This window comes from Panthera leo, chromosome B1 (genome assembly GCF_018350215.1).
Source record: "Panthera leo isolate Ple1 chromosome B1, P.leo_Ple1_pat1.1, whole genome shotgun sequence".
Classification (NCBI taxonomy): Eukaryota; Metazoa; Chordata; class Mammalia; order Carnivora; family Felidae; genus Panthera; species Panthera leo.
Window position 1 is genome coordinate 148,921,421 of NC_056682.1, and position 17,990 is coordinate 148,939,410.

The 17,990-nt window shown below is 35.2% G+C and overlaps 1 protein-coding gene across 2 annotated transcripts in view; it reads right to left on the minus strand.

Moving 5' to 3' along the window:
- The window catches only part of LOC122218179 (UDP-glucuronosyltransferase 2C1-like), a 58,133-nt gene that overhangs the window by 1,976 nt on the left and 38,167 nt on the right, over nucleotides 1-17,990 (minus strand). For both annotated transcript variants that reach the window (XM_042936248.1, XM_042936246.1), the window contains 4 exons: nucleotides 17,691-17,839; nucleotides 12,597-12,728; nucleotides 3,610-3,697; nucleotides 1,603-1,822 (listed from right to left, as the gene is read on the minus strand). In XM_042936248.1, coding sequence (XP_042792182.1) covers nucleotides 1,603-1,822; nucleotides 3,610-3,697; nucleotides 12,597-12,728; nucleotides 17,691-17,839 — 589 coding nt within the window. The remainder of the gene's footprint in view (nucleotides 1-1,602; nucleotides 1,823-3,609; nucleotides 3,698-12,596; nucleotides 12,729-17,690; nucleotides 17,840-17,990) is intronic.

Below are 17,990 nucleotides of genomic sequence, written 5' to 3' on the forward strand. Positions count from 1 at the left end.
GAGGGACACCCGGTTGGCTCAGTGGGTTAAGCCTCTGGCTCCTGGTTTTGGCTCAGGTCATGATCTCACGGTTTGTGAGTTCAACCCTGAATGGGGCTCCTTGCTGACCGTGTGGAGCCTGCTTGGATTCTCTCTCCCTCCCTCTCTCTGCCCCTCCCCATTCATGTGCACTCACGAGCTCTCTCTCACTCTCTCAAAACAAATGAAAGTTAAAAAAAAAAAAAAGAAATATAGAATATGTAGGCTGAGAATACAGACTTTTGATCTCATTTGCTAAGCAAGGTATTAGGAACGAGCTAGTGATAGGAAGCAGTATTGAGGGGCAGGCCAGTGATAAGGGGCCCCCTCTCCCCCTGCCTGAGTTTGAGCTGGAGTGTGAGTGGGATGATGCAAGCAAAATGAATCTGTGTTCCTTTTCTTCTTGGGATGTTATTTTCAGTTTGTTGTTGTTGTTGTTGTCGTTGTTGTTGTTCTGATGTGTTGCTAAAATTTGTTAAGTGGACTCTAGTTCTTTTCTGGAGCTGTTTTCTTTCCTGGAGGGCTCTATAAGGTTGACCTTTGCCAGGCAACAGAGAGGCTAGGGTCTTCATCTTGCTGTTTGGATCTCTCAATTGTAATGTATCTGCTTTCTCTTGTTTTAAGTTAGTATATACCAATATAGGATTTAAAAAAAAATTTTAATGTTTATTTATTTTTGAGAGAGACAGACAGAATGCGAATGTGGGAAGGGCAGAGAGAGAGGGAGCCACAGAATCTGAAGCAGGCTCCAGGCTCTGAGCTGTCAGCACAGAGCCAGACACAGGGCTCAAACTCACAAACTGTAAGATCATGACCTGCGCTGAAGTCAAGACGCTTAACTTACTGAGCTACCCAGGCACCCCAATATAGAATTTTTTTAATCAAAAAGTAGCATGATCCAATTTTTATAAAATTATTTCTTTTTCTTCCCTATTTATAGATTAGCAAAATATTTCTCTACTGCTAACTAGTTATATCTGCATCAGGAAAGTTATTTTTTATTTTTATTTCTCTATTTTTTGTTACATTGCCTAATTCTTTATACTGGTAATATTTGCAATTTTTAAGAAATAAACAATAAAATTGTTAGTAAAAAATAAAGATCTGCGTCTCTTCAACAATAACTTATTTTCTTTAAATAAACAATATTTCTTTGAGGTTGTAATCTATTACCTATTAACGGTAGGTGAATCAAAAGGCCTACATAAAATTTGAGAAGTATAAAACAATTGAATTTGATATTACCTAAAAGTGTCAGCTTAGGGCACCTGGGTGACTCAGTCATTAAGCATCTGACTTCGGCTTAGGTCATGATCTCACGGTGAGTTTGAGTCCCACATCCGGTGAGCTCCAGCCCCACTTTCGGTGAACATGAGCCCTGTTTCAGGTGAGCCCTGCTTCTCTCTCTCTCTGTCTCTCTCTCACCCCCTCCTTTCTCTCCCTCTTTCCTTCCTGCCCTGCCCCCTGCTCACTTGCACCCTCTCTCTCCATCTCAAAAAAGTGTCAGTTTAAAAATTGAATGAAACAATTTACTCCTTTTAAAACACCAGATGCTTCTCAGAAAAGAATATATTCTATACTTACGAAGGGTTGTTAATAACTGCCTTCAAAGCGTTAAGTAGATCCGAACTTGTCATTGTATGTAAGTCTACTTTAAGAGCTGCCCCTTTGGCTTTCATACGAGCAATATTATCATACTGATCACCAAACATGGGAATTCCCACCATAGGGACCCCATGGTAAATAGCTTCATAGATCCCATTGGTTCCACAGTGAGTGATAAAAGCTCTGGTCTTGGGATGACCTAAGAGGAAAAAACATATCATTATTCAAAGTTGTGAGAGTTTCAGAAACAGAAAATCGTGACACCTATAAACCATTGATTCAATTAGGTAACATATACTTAAATTCAAGTTAGTTAACATGCCATGTGGTATTGGTTTCAGGAGTAGAATCCAGTGATTCATCACTTTCATATAAAACCCAGTGCTCATCCCACAAGCATCCTCCTTAATGCCCATCACTCATTTAGCCCCCTCCCTCCCTCCCTCCCTCCAGCAACCCTCAGTTTGTTCCATTTTTTTATGGTTATTTATTTTTGAGAGAGAGAGAGAGAGAGAGAGAGAAAGAGAGAGAGCATGAGCTGGGGAGGGACAGAGAGAGAGGGAAACACAGGATCCGAAGAAGGCTCCAGGCTCCAAGCTGTCAGCACAGACCCCTACATGGGGCTTGAACTCACGAAGCGTGAGAACATGACCTGAGCCAAAGTCGGATGCTTAACTGACTGAGCCACCCAGGCACCCGTTCTATGTCTTTAAAAGTCTCTTATGATTTAGGCAGCATCTTCTACACAATTCTGTGCCATGAGACTATATATAAATTCCTGTAAGATCTAAAGAAAGCAGCAATTCGTTATTCCAGGCTAAGCAGCAATTACTTACTCTAGCAAGTAAGTCATTTCACAAACCTCTAAGAAGGTCTATGTGGACTTTAAATGATGGAGAGTAGTTGCCAGTTGGACAAATTGGGGTGAGGAATTAATAAAAAAAAGGATGGAGTGATTTAAAAAATGAAATTCTTGTATGGATAAGGGAAGGAGTGGTGGGAGGTACAGGGTTTCAGTGGGAGAATGTTGGCATAACAGTCTAGGAAGATAAATTAGGGAAAGTTCACGAAGCACTCTGTTTAATAAAATGGGATTTTACATTTGATTTTATAGTAGTATAGAGACATTTATAATCTTAGAGATGGTGAATAGGATTCTTTTTTTTTTTTTTCAAACAGAAGAGGAAAGAAGAGAGGTGGGAGTAAGTGGATATAGAGAACCAGGAGGCTGCTGCAGTATTTTATGCAAGAGTTAATGAGAGCCTGATCTAAATGTGTGTCGACTCTGACTCTGAGGAGTCATAAATGGGAGAATTCTATTTTGATTGTAATTTAGAGCTCGGGAAAGATTTGCTCCTTGACCAAACTCTAGTCAAATTTCTTTGAACTCTCTTCTCAACTAGGCTCTGATTTTGGAGCTTCTGAATTTCTCTCTGCATTGCCCAATTTTAGCAAGAATCCTACTAAATCAGTTTAGCTAGACTCCCCCAGTTTGGTATCTGATCACCCATATTTATATCTGATTGGTTTCCTCATCCTTCACCTTCCCCAGGTGGTGTCTGATGACCCTGGTCTGTTTTCGGCAAGAATCTGCTTAGGTTGGTGTAGCCAGAATCCCTCCCTTGCCCTGATGTTTCCTCTTAGTATTCTTCTACCCAGTGACCCCCACTCTGCTCCTTGGCTATAAGATCCCCACTTTTTCTTATTGTATTCAGAGTTGAGTCCAGTCTCTCTGCTTCACTGCAAAAGTCCATGAACTAGTATCTATATTCATCATAATGGTCTTGAATAAAGTGTGCCTCACACTTTTTAACAAGTATCATGAAGAATTTTTTCTTTAACAAGTTCCAGAAGAAATGCGAAGAAGAAATTAAAGAGTTTTTTGCTTGTTTTTAACACAAATTTGTTGGATTGATCCGTTACTAAATTATCATTCAGAGGATCCCTCATTCAGCTCTGTTTAGTTTTGCTTCTCTTTGGTCTTACCAAGAAGATCATTCTGGGGAATCCATTCATATAGCCGGGTATTGGGTCCTAATGTGTCTGGTTTCTTTCCTGTGTATCTCCACAGAACCTGTCAAAATAAATACCTTTAATCTATTAGAAGATTTTCAGAAGCACATCCTTTCAAAATGAGACACTTACTCAGAATTAGCCTAGTTCAATGCCTCCCTGTAACAAATGAACAAAATAAGGCCTTAAATGATTAAGTAATGAATGTTTAAAGCACTGAAACGGCAACTATGTTTTCAAACGCTTGCAATAATCCTAATAGACTGTCATCATCAGGGCCATTCTCAGTAGGTGAAGAAATAAAAACAGACAATCTGTATATGGAATAACTACATATTGGTGTTATTAGGCCTTTGTGGGAATTTTTGGTAATTTTTTTAAACAACGTTTAAAATTTTTTTAAACAACGTTTAAAGGGAATTTTTTTAAACAACGTTTCCAGAGGCAAAGGAGAAGGATGTTACATTCCCTTTAGGAATTTGTAAGTGTTTTGAACTTTTGTTATAAACTTGACAGTGACATAGAAGCAAGTATTGTTGGGGTGCCTGGGTGGCTTAGTTGGTTAACCGTCTGACTTCAGCTCAGGTCATGATCTCATGGTTCGTGAGACTGAGCCCCACGTTGGGCTCTGTGCTGACAGCTTGGAGCCTGGGACCTTCTTCAGATCCTGTGCTTCCCTCTCTCTCTCTGCCCCTCCTCCGCTTGTGCTCTCTCTCTCTCAAAAATAAATAAATAAAACATTTTTTAAAAAAGAAGCAATGTCTTTTTTATTGTGGTCGAATATATGTAATGATATTTAGCATTTTAATGTATTATAAGTATACAATCCAGTGGCATTAAATACATTCACAATATTGTAGAACCATTACTACTATTTTTAACTCAAATGTGTCTGTCCATCATCTCCAACATGAACTCTGTATCATTAAACAATTAACTCCCTATTCCTCCGACTTGGCAGACTTTGGTTACCTTTATTCTACTTTCTGTCTCTATGAATTTGACTGCTCTAGGTACCTCATCTAAGTGTAATCATACAGTATTTGTCTTTTTCTGACTGCCTTATTTCACTTAGCATTATGTCCTCAAGGTTCATTCATGTTGTATCATATCAGAATTTCCTTCCTTTTTAAGGCTGAATAATATTCCATTGTGTGTATATACCACATTTTGTTTATCCATTTATTTGGTGGTTGTGAATAATGCTGCTATGACCATTGGTGTACAAATATCTCGTTGAGTCCCTGATTTCATTTGTTTGGGTTTTTTTTGGATATGTAGGTAGGATTGTAAACACTGGGTCATATGAGAGTTTTATGTTTAATTCTTTGAAAAACAAAACTGTTTTTCATAGCTACTACATTATTTTGCACTCCTACCAACAATGTGCAAGGGTTCCAATTTCTCCACATTCTCACTAACACTTGTTATTTCCCAATTTTTAAATAATAGCTATACTAATGGATTTGAAGTGTTATATCTTTTGTGCTTTTGATTGCAATTTCCTTAATGATTAATGATGTTGAGCACCTTTTCATGTACTTATTGGCCATTGTATATATTCTTTGGAGAAATATATATTCAAGTCCTTTTCCATTTTTGAATTGGGTTTTTGTTGTTGAGTTTTAGGTGTCCTTTATGTATTGTGGACATTAATCCCTTATCAGATACATGATTTACAAAGCTTTTCTCCAAATCTGTATGTTGTGTTACTTTCTTGGTAGTATCTTTTGATGCACAAAAGTTCTTAATTTGATGAAGTCCATTTTTTTCTTTTGTTGCCTATGCCTCTGGTGTCATATCTGTGAAATCAAAGCCAAATCCAATGTGATGAAGTTTTCCTCCAATATTGTCTTCTATAAGTTTCATAGTTTTTCTTCTAAAGTTTAGGTTTCTGATCCATTTTGAGTTAGTTTTTGTATACGGTGTAAGATAGGGTTTTAACTTCATTCTTTGGCATGTAGATATCGGGATTTTACCAGCACTTTTTCAGAGACTCTCCTTTCCCTACTGGTCTTATACCTTTGTTGAAAATCAACTGATCATATATGTGAGGGTTAACTTTTATTCTGTCTTTCATGCCACTGGTTTATATGTCTCTTCTGCCAGTTCCACATTGTTTAATTTACTATGGTTTTATAGTAAATTTCAAATTTCAGAGTTGAAAAATGGGAGTCCTTTAACTTTATCCTTTTTCATAGATTGTTTTGTCAATTTATGGCTCTTGCAGTTCCATATGAAGTTGAGGATTGGATTTTCATTTGTACAAAAAAGTCTGTTAGAATTTTGATAGGCATTGCATTAAATCTGTACATTGCTTTAGATCATGTTGACAACTTAACCATGTTAAGTTTTTCTATCCATGCACATGGTATGACTTTACTTGTTTAGATATTCTCTGGTTTCTTGAAGAAATGATGTTTTGTTGTTTTCAACATACAAATATTTCACCTCCTTGGTTAGATTTATTCCTAAGTATTTGATTTGTTTGGTTGCTCTTGGGAATGGAATTGTTTTCTTAATTTTATGCTCAGATTGTTCAAATATGTGTGTATAAACACAGCTGATTTTTGTGTATTGATTCCACAATTTTGTTGAGTTTGATTATTAGCTCTATTAGCTCTTTGTGGATCCTTGGGGATTTTCTATGTATAGGATGATGTCATCTGCAAATAAACATTATTTTACTCTTTTGTTCCAATTTGGATGCTTTTTCATTTCTTTTTCTAGTGTAATATGCCCAGACCATAACTTCTGGTACAATGCTAAATAGCAGCAATGAGATTAGGCATCCTTGTATTGTTCTTGATTTTAGGGAGAAAACTTTTAGTTTCTGCCATTAAGTGTGATGTTAGCTATGGGTTTTCCGAGTTTACTCATTATCATATATTGAGGAATTTACCCTCTATTCCTAGATTTCTGAGATTTTTTTATCATGAAAGAATGTTGGATTTTATCAAATTCCATTTTTGGGTAAGTTGAAATAATCATGTGGTGTTTTTTTTTTTCCTTCATAAGTATTAATGTGATGTATTGCACTGATTAATTAACTTCGGCTGAACTACTCTGGCATTCCTGGGATAAATCCCATTTATGGTGAAACACCTTTCAATATTATAGTGGATATCATTTTTTTAAATAATTAATTTTTTTCTAGTGGATTTTATTTGCAAATATTTTACTGAGTATTTTTACATCTATATTTACAAGGGATCTTGGTCTGTAATTTTATTTTCTTTTACTGTCTTTATCTGGCTTTTGTATAAGGGCAGATTTGGCCTCAGAATCATTTAGGAAGTGATCCCTCCTCTTCAATTTTTCTGAAGAATTTGAAAAGCATTAGTTTATTTAATTATTTCTTAACTGTTTGGTAGTATTTACCAGTAAAGCTATATGTCCAGGACCTTTTGTCATTGAGAGGTTTTTGATTACCAACTGAATGTTTTGAGTTGGTATAGGTTTGTTGAAATATTTGTTTCTTTTTTAAAGTAAATTGTGTTTTTCAAGGAATTTATCCATTTCTTTTAGGTTGTCTAATTAGTTGATATACAATTGTTCCTAATAAGCTCTTATAATCCTTTTTATCTCTGTAAAGTCAGTAATCTGCCCAGGTTCATTTCTGATATTAATTATTTGCATCTTCTTTTTCTTTTTTTAATTCCTCTTTGCCAGCCTGGCTAGAAGTTTCAGAAATTTGTTGATATTTTCAAAGAACCAACTTTTGGTTTCATTGATTTTCTTTATTATTTTTCTATTGTCTTATTTCTGCTCTAATGTTATTTCATTCCTTCTGGTAACTTTGGGTTTAGTTAGCTTTCTTTTTAGGTGTTCTTTTTAGGTGGTTCTTTAAGGTGTAAAATTAGGTGTTGACTTTAGATCTTGCCTCTTTTTCAATGTAGACATTTATAGCTATAAACTTTCCTCTGAGCACTGCTTTCATTGCATCTCATATATTTTGGTGTATTGTCTTCATTCATTTTCAAAGTATTTGTAATTACTCTTGTGATTTATTTTTTGGCTTATAAGTTGTAAAGTACAATAGCATACATTAACTCTGCTCCTTCATAGCTACATCCCCCACTCTCTGTTCCTGATGACACAAGATACACATTTATACATTATGTTTATAAAAATAGATTAGATTAATAATGGCTATTTATGCATTTTTAAAAAATCTTTGAGAAGGTTTTAAAAAGTAGAATACAATAAAATATTTGAGATTTTAAAAAGAGGAATACAATGGCACAAAAACAGACACTCAGATCAATGGAACAGAATACAGAACCCAGAACTGGACCCACAAACGTATGACCAACTAATCTTTGACAAAGCAGGAAAGAATATCCAATGGAATAAAGAGAGTCTCTTCAGCAAATGGTGCTGGGAAAATTGGACAGTGACATGCAAAAAAATGAACTTGGACTGCTTTCTTACACCATACAGAAATATAAACTCAAAATGGATGAAAGACCTAAATGTGACAGGAAGCCATCAAAATCCTCAAGAAGAAAGCAGGCAAAAACCTCTTTGACCTTGGCCGCAACTTCTTACTCAACACATCATCTCCCGAGGCAAGGGAAACAAAAGCAAAAATGAACTATTGGTACCTCATCAAAATAAAAATCTTATGCACAGGGAAGGAAACAATCATCAAAACTAAAAGGCAACCGACCAGAATCAGAGAAGATATTTGCAAACGACATATCAGATGAAGGGTTAGTATCCAAAATCTATAAAGAACTGATCAAACTCAACACCCAAAAAACAAATAATCCAGTGAAGAAATGGGCAAAAGACATGAATAGACACTTCTCCAAAGAAGACATCCAGATGGACAACCAACACATGAACAAATGCTCCACATCACTCATCATCAGGGAAATACAAATCAAAACCACAATGAGATACCACCTCACACCAGTCAGAATGGCTAACATTAATAACTCAGGCAACAACAGATGTTGGCAAGGATGCGGAGAAACAGGATCTCTTTTGCATTGTTGGTAGGAATGCAAACTGGTGCAGCCACTCTGGAAAAAAGTGTGGAGGTTCCTCAAAAAACTAAAAATAGAACTATCTTATGACTCAGCAATTGCACTACTAGGCATTTATCCAAGGGATACAGGTGTGCTGTTTCAAAGGGACATATGCACCCCAATGTTCACAGCAGCACTATCAACAATAGCCAAAGTATGCAAAGAGCCCAAATGTCCATCAATGGATGAATGGATAAAGAAGAGGTGGTATATATATATATATACAATGGAGTATTATTTGGCAATCAAAAAGAATGAAATATTGCCATCTGCAACTATGTAGGTGGAACTAGAGGGTACTGTGCTAAGCGAATTTAGTTGGTCAGAGAAAGACAAAAATCATATGACTTCACTCATATGAGGACTTTAAGAGACAAAACAGATGAACATAAGGGAAGGGAAGCAAAAATAATATAAAAACAGGGAGGGGGACAAAACATAAGAGATTCTTAAATATGGAGATCAAACAAAGGGTTACTGGAGGGATTGTGGGAGGGGTTTTGGGCTAAATGGGTAAGGGACTTTGAGGAATCTACTCCTGAAATCATTGTTGCACTATATGCTGACTAACTTGGATGTAAATTTAAAAAATGAATTAAATTTAAGAAAATAAATAAGAAAAAAAGTAAAAAGTCGAATACAATTAAAACTACAATAATACTAGCTTTTGTAATTGCCTTAGTTTTTACCTTTGCTGCACATCTTTATTTTTTCATGATTTTGTGTTACTGTCTAGTAGCCTTTCATTTCCACCATAAAGACCTTTCATTCTTGCAGGGGAGGTCTAGTGGTAATGATCTCCCTTGCTTTTGTTTATTTGTTAATGTTTTAATTTCTGACCTCATATATGAAAGAAACGTGCCTGAAATGAAATTCTCAGTTGGCAATTTTTTCTTTCAGCACTTTGAATATATCAACCCATTACCTTTTGGCCTCAAGGTTTCTGTTGAGAAATCGTCTAGTCACCTTTTGTGTGTTGAGTTGCTTCCCAAGATTCTCTCATTGTCTTTGTCTTTCAACAACTTGATTATGTATCTTAGTGTGGATCCCTTTGAGTTTATTCTACTTTAAATTCATTAAGCTTCTGGATTTTTAGATTTGTGTCTTTCATTGAATTTGGGACCTTTTAAGCCATTATTTCCTCAAATTATTTTTGCCCATTACTCTCAGGAACTCTCAGAGTGTGTTTGTTCTTCCACTTTATACTATCCCATAAGTCCTTTAGGCTTTGTTCACTTTTCTTTGTTTTTCTTTTTGTCCTTCTGTCTTGATAATTTCAATTATTCTTTCTTCAAGTTTATTGATTCTTCTGCTGGCTCATAACCGATTTTGAATCCCTGAAGTGAATTTTTTATTTGTTATTGTAATTTTTAGCTGCAGAATTTCTTTTTGGTCATTCTTATGATATCCTTCTCTTTACTGATATTCTTATTTTGTTCCTACATCATTTTCTTCTCTTTATCAGGGTCTTCCTTTAACTATTTGAGCATCTTTAGGGCAATTGTTTTCTTTATCTAGTACTTCCAACAGCTAGGCTTCTTCAGGAATGGTTTCTCTCAGGGTGCCTGAGTGGCTCAGTTGGTTAAACATCTGATTGGGCTCAGGTCATGATCTCATGGTTCATAGGTTTGAGCTCTGTGTTGGGCTCCACACTGCTGGTGTGGAGACTGCTTAGGATTCTCTCTCTCTCTCTCTCTCTCTCTCTCTCTCTCTTTCTCTCAAAATAAGTAAATAAACTTTAAAAAAAGGAACGATTTCTCTCAATATATTTTGGTCCTTTTGATAGGCCATAGTTTTACATACCTTTGTATGCCTTGTCACTTTTTTTGTTGTTGAGAACTGGACAAACGATTTTTGTAATCAATATAATAACTCTGGAAATCAGATTTTTTTAGGCAATTTTTTTTTAATTTTAGAGAGAGAGCATACAGGCAGGGTATTGGGCAGAGGGGGAGAGAGGGAGAGGAAGAGAGAGAGAGAGAGAGAATGAATCTTAAACAGCCTCCATGTTCAGCATGGAGCACAATGCAGGGCTTGATTCCATGACCTTGGAACACGACCTGACCTGAAATCAAGAGTGGGACGCTCAACCAACTGAACCACCCAGTGCCCCTGGAAATAGGATTCTCTCTTTCCTTAGGGTTTGAGGCTTATTTGTTTATTTTCATTATTGAAGAGTGTCTCTTTGCTAGGAATCAGACTGAGGTGAATGCTTTAGATCTTCTATATCTAAAGCATTTTTTTTGAACCTGTATCTTTCCCTTGACATAGATATTGCTTTCTAAATTCCATTGTAGGTCAGGTTGTTTTGTTTTTTTTTTTTTTTTTAATTTTTTTTTTTTTGTCAACGTTTTTTTTTTTTTATTTATTTATGGGACAGAGAGAGACAGAGCATGAACGGGGGAGGGGCAGAGAGAGAGGGAGACACAGAATCGGAAACAGGCTCCAGGCTCCGAGCCATCAGCCCAGAGCCTGACGCGGGGCTCGAACTCACGGACCGCGAGATCGTGACCTGGCTGAAGTCGGACGCTTAACCGACTGCGCCACCCAGGCGCCCCAGGTCAGGTTGTTTTGAATGGCCTCATTCCTTAATGTCTGGCTCACAGGCAGAGAAAAGAGGGAAAAAGAAAAACAAACAAACAAACAACAGTGCTGCTTCAACTAATGGGTGTTGAAATAATTATGACCAACTTTTGTTTCTACATATCAGTGGATGGAAGGCAATAGTTAGCAATCAGAATGCAGAATCATAATATTTAGAGGATAAGATCCTTTTTGTCCATCTTGGCTCCATCAAATCACACAGTAATACAGGCAGGTTAGCTGCCATGAGGCTGGGTGATACAGGATCTGAAGCTCCTGCAATGCCAAAATTAACTACAATTGACCAAAATTAATTACAATTGATCAGCCAATATTTCACCGCAAATTGCAAGTGCTCAGATAGACTGCAGAGTTCTAATACAGTTACTTCAGAGTTTTTGCTAGTGTAATTGCTGTTTAGGTGCTTCCTTGGTGCTTCCTACTTTACCTTGATGTCACCTCTAAACATACTTCAATACAATTAAAAATTTAATACTTTTATGAAGATTTTTAAAAATTAAATATTTAAATGGGTACTGCTTCCACAAACAATTTTCCAAAGGAATTTAGTTATGAATTTAAGCACTGTCATGATTGTTTGGAACTTAAAAATACATGTAATTGTCTATTTTGACTAAAGCTAGAAAACAAAAAAATATCCCTGGTAGTTTAAGAACATTATTAAGTTATAACCTAGAATGTTATTAACTTAAAAATCAGATTTTGCTAGGAACATCATAGAGTGAACTGCACAAATTTTTTATTGTATTACTAAAATTTTTAACTGTTTAAGAGAATCCTTATTTAGGAGTATTCTAGGAAGCGAAGCTGTCAGTTCCAGGCTAAACCAGGACCTGGTTCAAAACCATCAATTAAAAGTCCCAATTATATATAGTCCCAATTATGTCCCAATTATGAATTAAGTTCATATTTTTAAAATATCTTTTCCTTTACGATCATATTCGTTATAACTGGCATGTGTGCCTCAGACTTAAAAATAAACAAGAACAACAAAATAAGATTAGATTACATAGAAGCCTTAAATCCTAGACATAGAGCCAACAGATTGCTTCAGATTAGTGAATGATTTATTTTATCCTATTAGTAAAAATAAAAATACTACAATATGTGTTCCTGATAGTAATGCCAAGTTTAAAGCAAGATAATAATCAAATGTTTTTAGTGGCCCTCTCTAGCATTTAATACTTTTTCCTCAGAGTTCAGTTAAATTGATATTAACAATACTAATAGCTTTTCTTAACATTCGTTAAGTAGATTTTTAAGGAGAACTTCATGGATTTTAAAATGGCTGCCCCTCAAAAAAAGATAAGATTATCCGACCTTCTGTGGAATCTGGGCAAGGGCTGATGCAATTAGATTAGACTTTTCTTCTGTGAGGTTTTTGATCATTGAACCCAGAGTAAATACCACAACTCCATCCTTTCCAGAGCTTTGGACAAACTCTTCTAACTCCTGTAAAGAAAACAGTCTTTGTAATAATGAAAATTTAGAGCTTACAAGAACAAGAAAGCCATATAACTTTAGCACTGTGTTTGAATTATTGAACAGTTCTGTCTTTCCATGTTAACCATTTTGGAGTATGAAATATGATCACTGGTTATCAGGCAAATAAAAATAATTTAGTTTGGAGGTTCCCTTCCAATGTGTTCTAAACACTTTTGAGGTATGTTTGTGTGTGCCTGTGTTTACAAATTATTGACTATGTGTTATCTCCTGCCATGTGCTGAGGTCTTTGGATGCATTATTTAACTTAGATATATGGTGAACTTAAGAGATACGTATACATTTCCACACGGGAGAGCTGTTTCAGAGAGGTTAAGTAATTTGTGCAACGCTACACAGCAGTAGCCGGCAGAACCAAATTTCTCAGTGAAGCTTGTTGACTGTACAGCCAGTGACCATACTTCGTGCTCTCTACTGCCTCTAACATCCTCTCCATAATGCCCCAAATGTGGCATTTGATTACTGCTTTAAGTTAAATTCTTCTGGTACTTCACTTTATATTTAGCCTTGGATGCTAAGAAGATTATCATGAACTTTTATGTTCATTCACAGCCAGAATAATGATATGCTAATGGATACTTACTTTTTTTCTGTTTCTAAATTTAAATTTTCTTTTGGTTACATTTGTGCTTTATATAAGCTTCCAGTACCACATTTAGAAATCAGGTAGCCATACAACTTATCAGATAAGTAACACAGAAATACCTATAATATAATACCTATAAGTGACAATAATATTATGGAAATATATGGCTTTGCATTAAAGATAAAAATGGCATATTTAATCCTGTTGAAGTCAAAAGCAATCTTTTTATCCCATTTTTAAGTACTAAATAAACTAAGCCAATCAAGTAAGACAAGAAAAAAAAATGTATGATGACTGAAAGGGGAAGGCAGGAAAGAGATTCATTTTAAAGAATTGGATCACATGATTATGGAGGCCGACAGGTCCAAAATCTGCAGGATAGGCTATCAGTCTGGAGACTCAGACAAAAGCCAATACTGTCTTTCAGTTCTGAAGGCTGTCTGCTGTCAGAATTCTCTTTTGCTTCAGAATGGTCAGACTTTTGTTTTATTCAAGCCTGCAGAGGTTCACCAACATAATGGAGAGCAATTTGCTTTACTCAAAATCCACCTATTTAAATGTTAATTTTATCCAAAAATTACCTTGCAGAAACACCCAGAATAATATTTGACAAAATATTTAAGTATTTGGCCCAGGCAAGCTGACACATAAAATTAACTATCACACTGTGATGATAGATGGATTGACTTAATATGTAAACCCAACAGTCTCTTTAATTTTCAATTACAGCAAAATCTTCTTGAGAAATCGGCAAGTATTTTATAATGTATGTAGAAGAATATCTTTCATAAATAATTAACGAATTTTGGAAAATAAAAGGAAATACTTGGAAGTACCTCAGATAATAATATGTAATATATAACATGAAATATGTAAAATGATTGCTCTGATCTCCTAGTAGATGATGTGAACAATAGAACAAAAGTGGTAAGACCAGAAAAAGAACTGAGTATATGAAAGCCTGCCATGGGATAAGAGTGATGTCAGAAGTTAGTGAGACAATCAGTGAGAAAAAAAATCACACTGAGTAGATTATTAGGAGTGGTGTAATAATATATAAATTATTGAGACAAAAAAGGGAAGTGAATATTTATCTCCTACATATATTTATATGATATCATAATAATAATTTAAAATCTAAATAAGCCTGTTCAAGCCTTTAACTGACTGGATCACCCACATGATGGAGAGCAATTTGTTTTACTCATAATCCACCTATTTGTTAATTCTTTAATATGCAAGCATTTTCGCAAAATTTCATTCCCTGAATAATTCAGGTGTTTAGTTTTGGTGTTAGAATATTGCAGGATTTTCAGTAATATCCCTAATTATAAAAAGCAGATTAAGGACACTAAATGTATGTTACCTACAAATACAAAAGTCAATGTGAATGTACAAAGTAACCCATAATGAGGATGAAAAGTGAAGTAATCATGAGGTTTGAGGCTCTAACAGAAAGAAACATGATGACAAAATCTGATAAAACTTGATTCTTTCCACAAATAATAACCACATTTGTGTGCTGTTTTTGAGTTAGTGTTTGTACACTTTTGGAGTGTCCCTGGGGTCCTACTATGCTCTGGTGGGAAGAGATATGGGAAATAAGATTGCATTGGAGAAACATATATTATTGGTGAAATAAATAATTATGTAAATACACACAAACATAGATTATGTAAACACATATGGTATGTTATGGTATCAGTAATAAGGCAATAGGAGGGTTCTGAATAGTACTGAATTATTAAGATATAGCAAATAAGCCTATAAGTAAATCTTACACTATCCTGACAGTTTTTTCTTTGTCTTTAGAATTGAATCTATACAGTGCATGGATATTTTATCAAAAACTATGAAATAACATAAAGAAGGCTCAGAATATTTAAGTGATTACTTATTTTTTAATGTTTGTTTATTTTGAGAGAGCAAGTAGGGGAGGGACGGAGAGAAAGGAAGAAAGAAAATCCCAAGCAGATTCCATAAGGTCAGCACAGAGCCCAAAATGGACCTTGATCTCATAAACTGTGAGATCATGACCTGAGATAAAATCAATAGTTGGAGCTTAATAGGCTGAGCCACCCAGAGGCCCCTAAGTGATTACTTTCTGAGCAAAAGCAATAGTTTAGAATAATATAGAATGGATTTCCAATATTATTTAAGTTGTCAAAATATTAATTTATATAATAAAATAAAGTAAAACTTCCTGTTACATGGTTTAAAAATTCCCAAATATTCTCAGTCTCTTCGATGAGTATTCCATATACTTTCTGGTCTTACTGAAAATTGGATTTTGCCCTATAATCCTTTAAGTATACTCTATTCATTCTACCATACTTGTATCAGTCAGGGTCCAGATAGACACTTGATCCGTGTTCTCCTCTCTTCTGACTGTATTTCCAACGGTTTCCTTTACTATGCCTTAAAAAAGTATCTTCATCTTTATGTTTTTAATCATAAAAACATATCAATATCAATAACCCATGATTCCTAATGCCAATTGTCAATCTTTTAGGAACAGCCCCCATTCACAGAGGCATCTAGTTCATAGTCTTATGCTCCACCCCAACTTCTGTTTTTACTCTGGGTAACTTAATGTTCACGATAAGCACCCAATATGAAATCATGTTTTTTTTTTTATCCCTTGACATCCCTAATTTAAGACCATTGCTTATTTAAAAGGCAAAACCATGGAGGCAGTAAAAAAGTGGTGATCCCAGGGATTTAGGGATAGGGATAGATGAATAAGTGGAGAATAGGAGATTTTTAGGGCAGTGAAACTGTTCCGTATGATACTATAAGGGCCGATACATGACATTATACATGTATCAAAACCTATAATATATATAACATAAAGAGTTAACTTTAAGTTATGGAAATTGGTTGGTATTGATTGTAACAACTGTGCCCCACTAGTGTGGGATATTTATGGTGGAAGAAGCTGTGTGTAGGAAACAGGCAGGAATTCTCTATATTTGCTGCTAAATTTTGCTGTGAATGTAAATGGCTCTAAAAACAGCGTATTAAAATTAAAAGAAGAAAAACACAAATACTGCCTATCCCCTGAGATTAAGACACTGTATTCAACAGCTGCTTACTTAACATCGCATTGGTACCTCAAATTTAGCATGCCCAAATATGAACACATTATTTTCCCTCACAGCTGCTCCCCTTTAATTCTTCACTTTAGTAAATGCCACTATTCTCTGCTAAATTGGCTGTAAGAAACCAACAAAGACATATACAAAGAAACAACAAGCCAAGGATTCATTCTCGAACTCTCTCCCTTAATCCCCACCTCCAGCCAATCACCAAATCATAATGATTTTTTTTGTAAGTACTTCTTAAATCTCTCTACTTCTACTCAAAAATTACTATCATATTATAGTTTGGATCTCTATAATCTCTTGCAGGAATTATTGCAACTGTATCTCAGCTCATTTCCCTGTGTTAAATCTTGCTTCATTCCAAACAATTCAATAGTCAATGTTTATGAAAAGGTAAGTCAATGTTTATGAAATGTTTTGCTGTTTAAAAATTATACACTGATCTTTCATTGATCTTAAGTTTGAAGAATACTTAGTATTGCCCATTTGTTGTTTTTTTGTTTTTTTTTTTTAATAAACTATCTCCTGATAACCTTCTCAGTCTAATTTCTCTTCTTTGTTAAAACCAAACAGTTCATCATTGTTGAATTTGCCAGGTTTTTTGGATGGGCCATTATATCTCTATTTGAAATATTCTCAAAGTATTATAATTTCCCCACTATTATCCATTTCTAAGACTAGGTTATGCTAAATAACATGCAGCTACAAAATCTCAGTGGCCTAAGACAACAATTTATTTTTTTCTTATGTTGAATCCTTATCTATTGAGCTGCAGCTGGTTTATCCATTCTTTAATCGGGAACTCAGGTTGATATATTATCTAGAACACTACCTGTAGCTACTATCTATAGCCCTTTGACATAACAAAGGAAAAGAGAACTCTGTAGTAACCAGATCTGACAATTAAATAGTGGGCCTAGAAGGGATACATACCACTTTACCTCAGTCTCATTGTGCAGAGTACTCCATGGTTCCACTATACTCAGGGGCTAGGAATCTCATCCTTAGCAAATATGTGACATAGCTGATGAACAACATCACTAGTGGTTGTCATGATAATGTTATAAGATACCTATGGTAGTATAATAGTCTAAGAAAATAATGCCCATTAATTGCTGTGTCTATGTTTTCAGCTTAGGGATTAAACATTATAAATAATAAACTAGAAATAATTCCAGGAGATAAAAAGTTAAACAATCAAAAATAAGCACACTTATTTACCTTCGGTAGGGGCTTTGCAGGCTTGCAGTGCAGTCCTCCAACAAATTCAATGTTAGGTAAATAAGGGTAAGGAAATTCAATATCCCAGTAAGTTCGAATCAACCACATTTCAGCTTTCCCCATAATCTCACATAATGTGGCAGGTTTTCCTGAATAAAAATGAAGGATAATGGAAAACAAACTGGTATATTAAATAGGGAATGTTTGACCATCTAATTTTCTAAGAAAAATCTTTAAAGAACCAATATTGGGCCCATGCAAACCATACAAAATCAATTCACCTTTTCCTGAAGGCACATA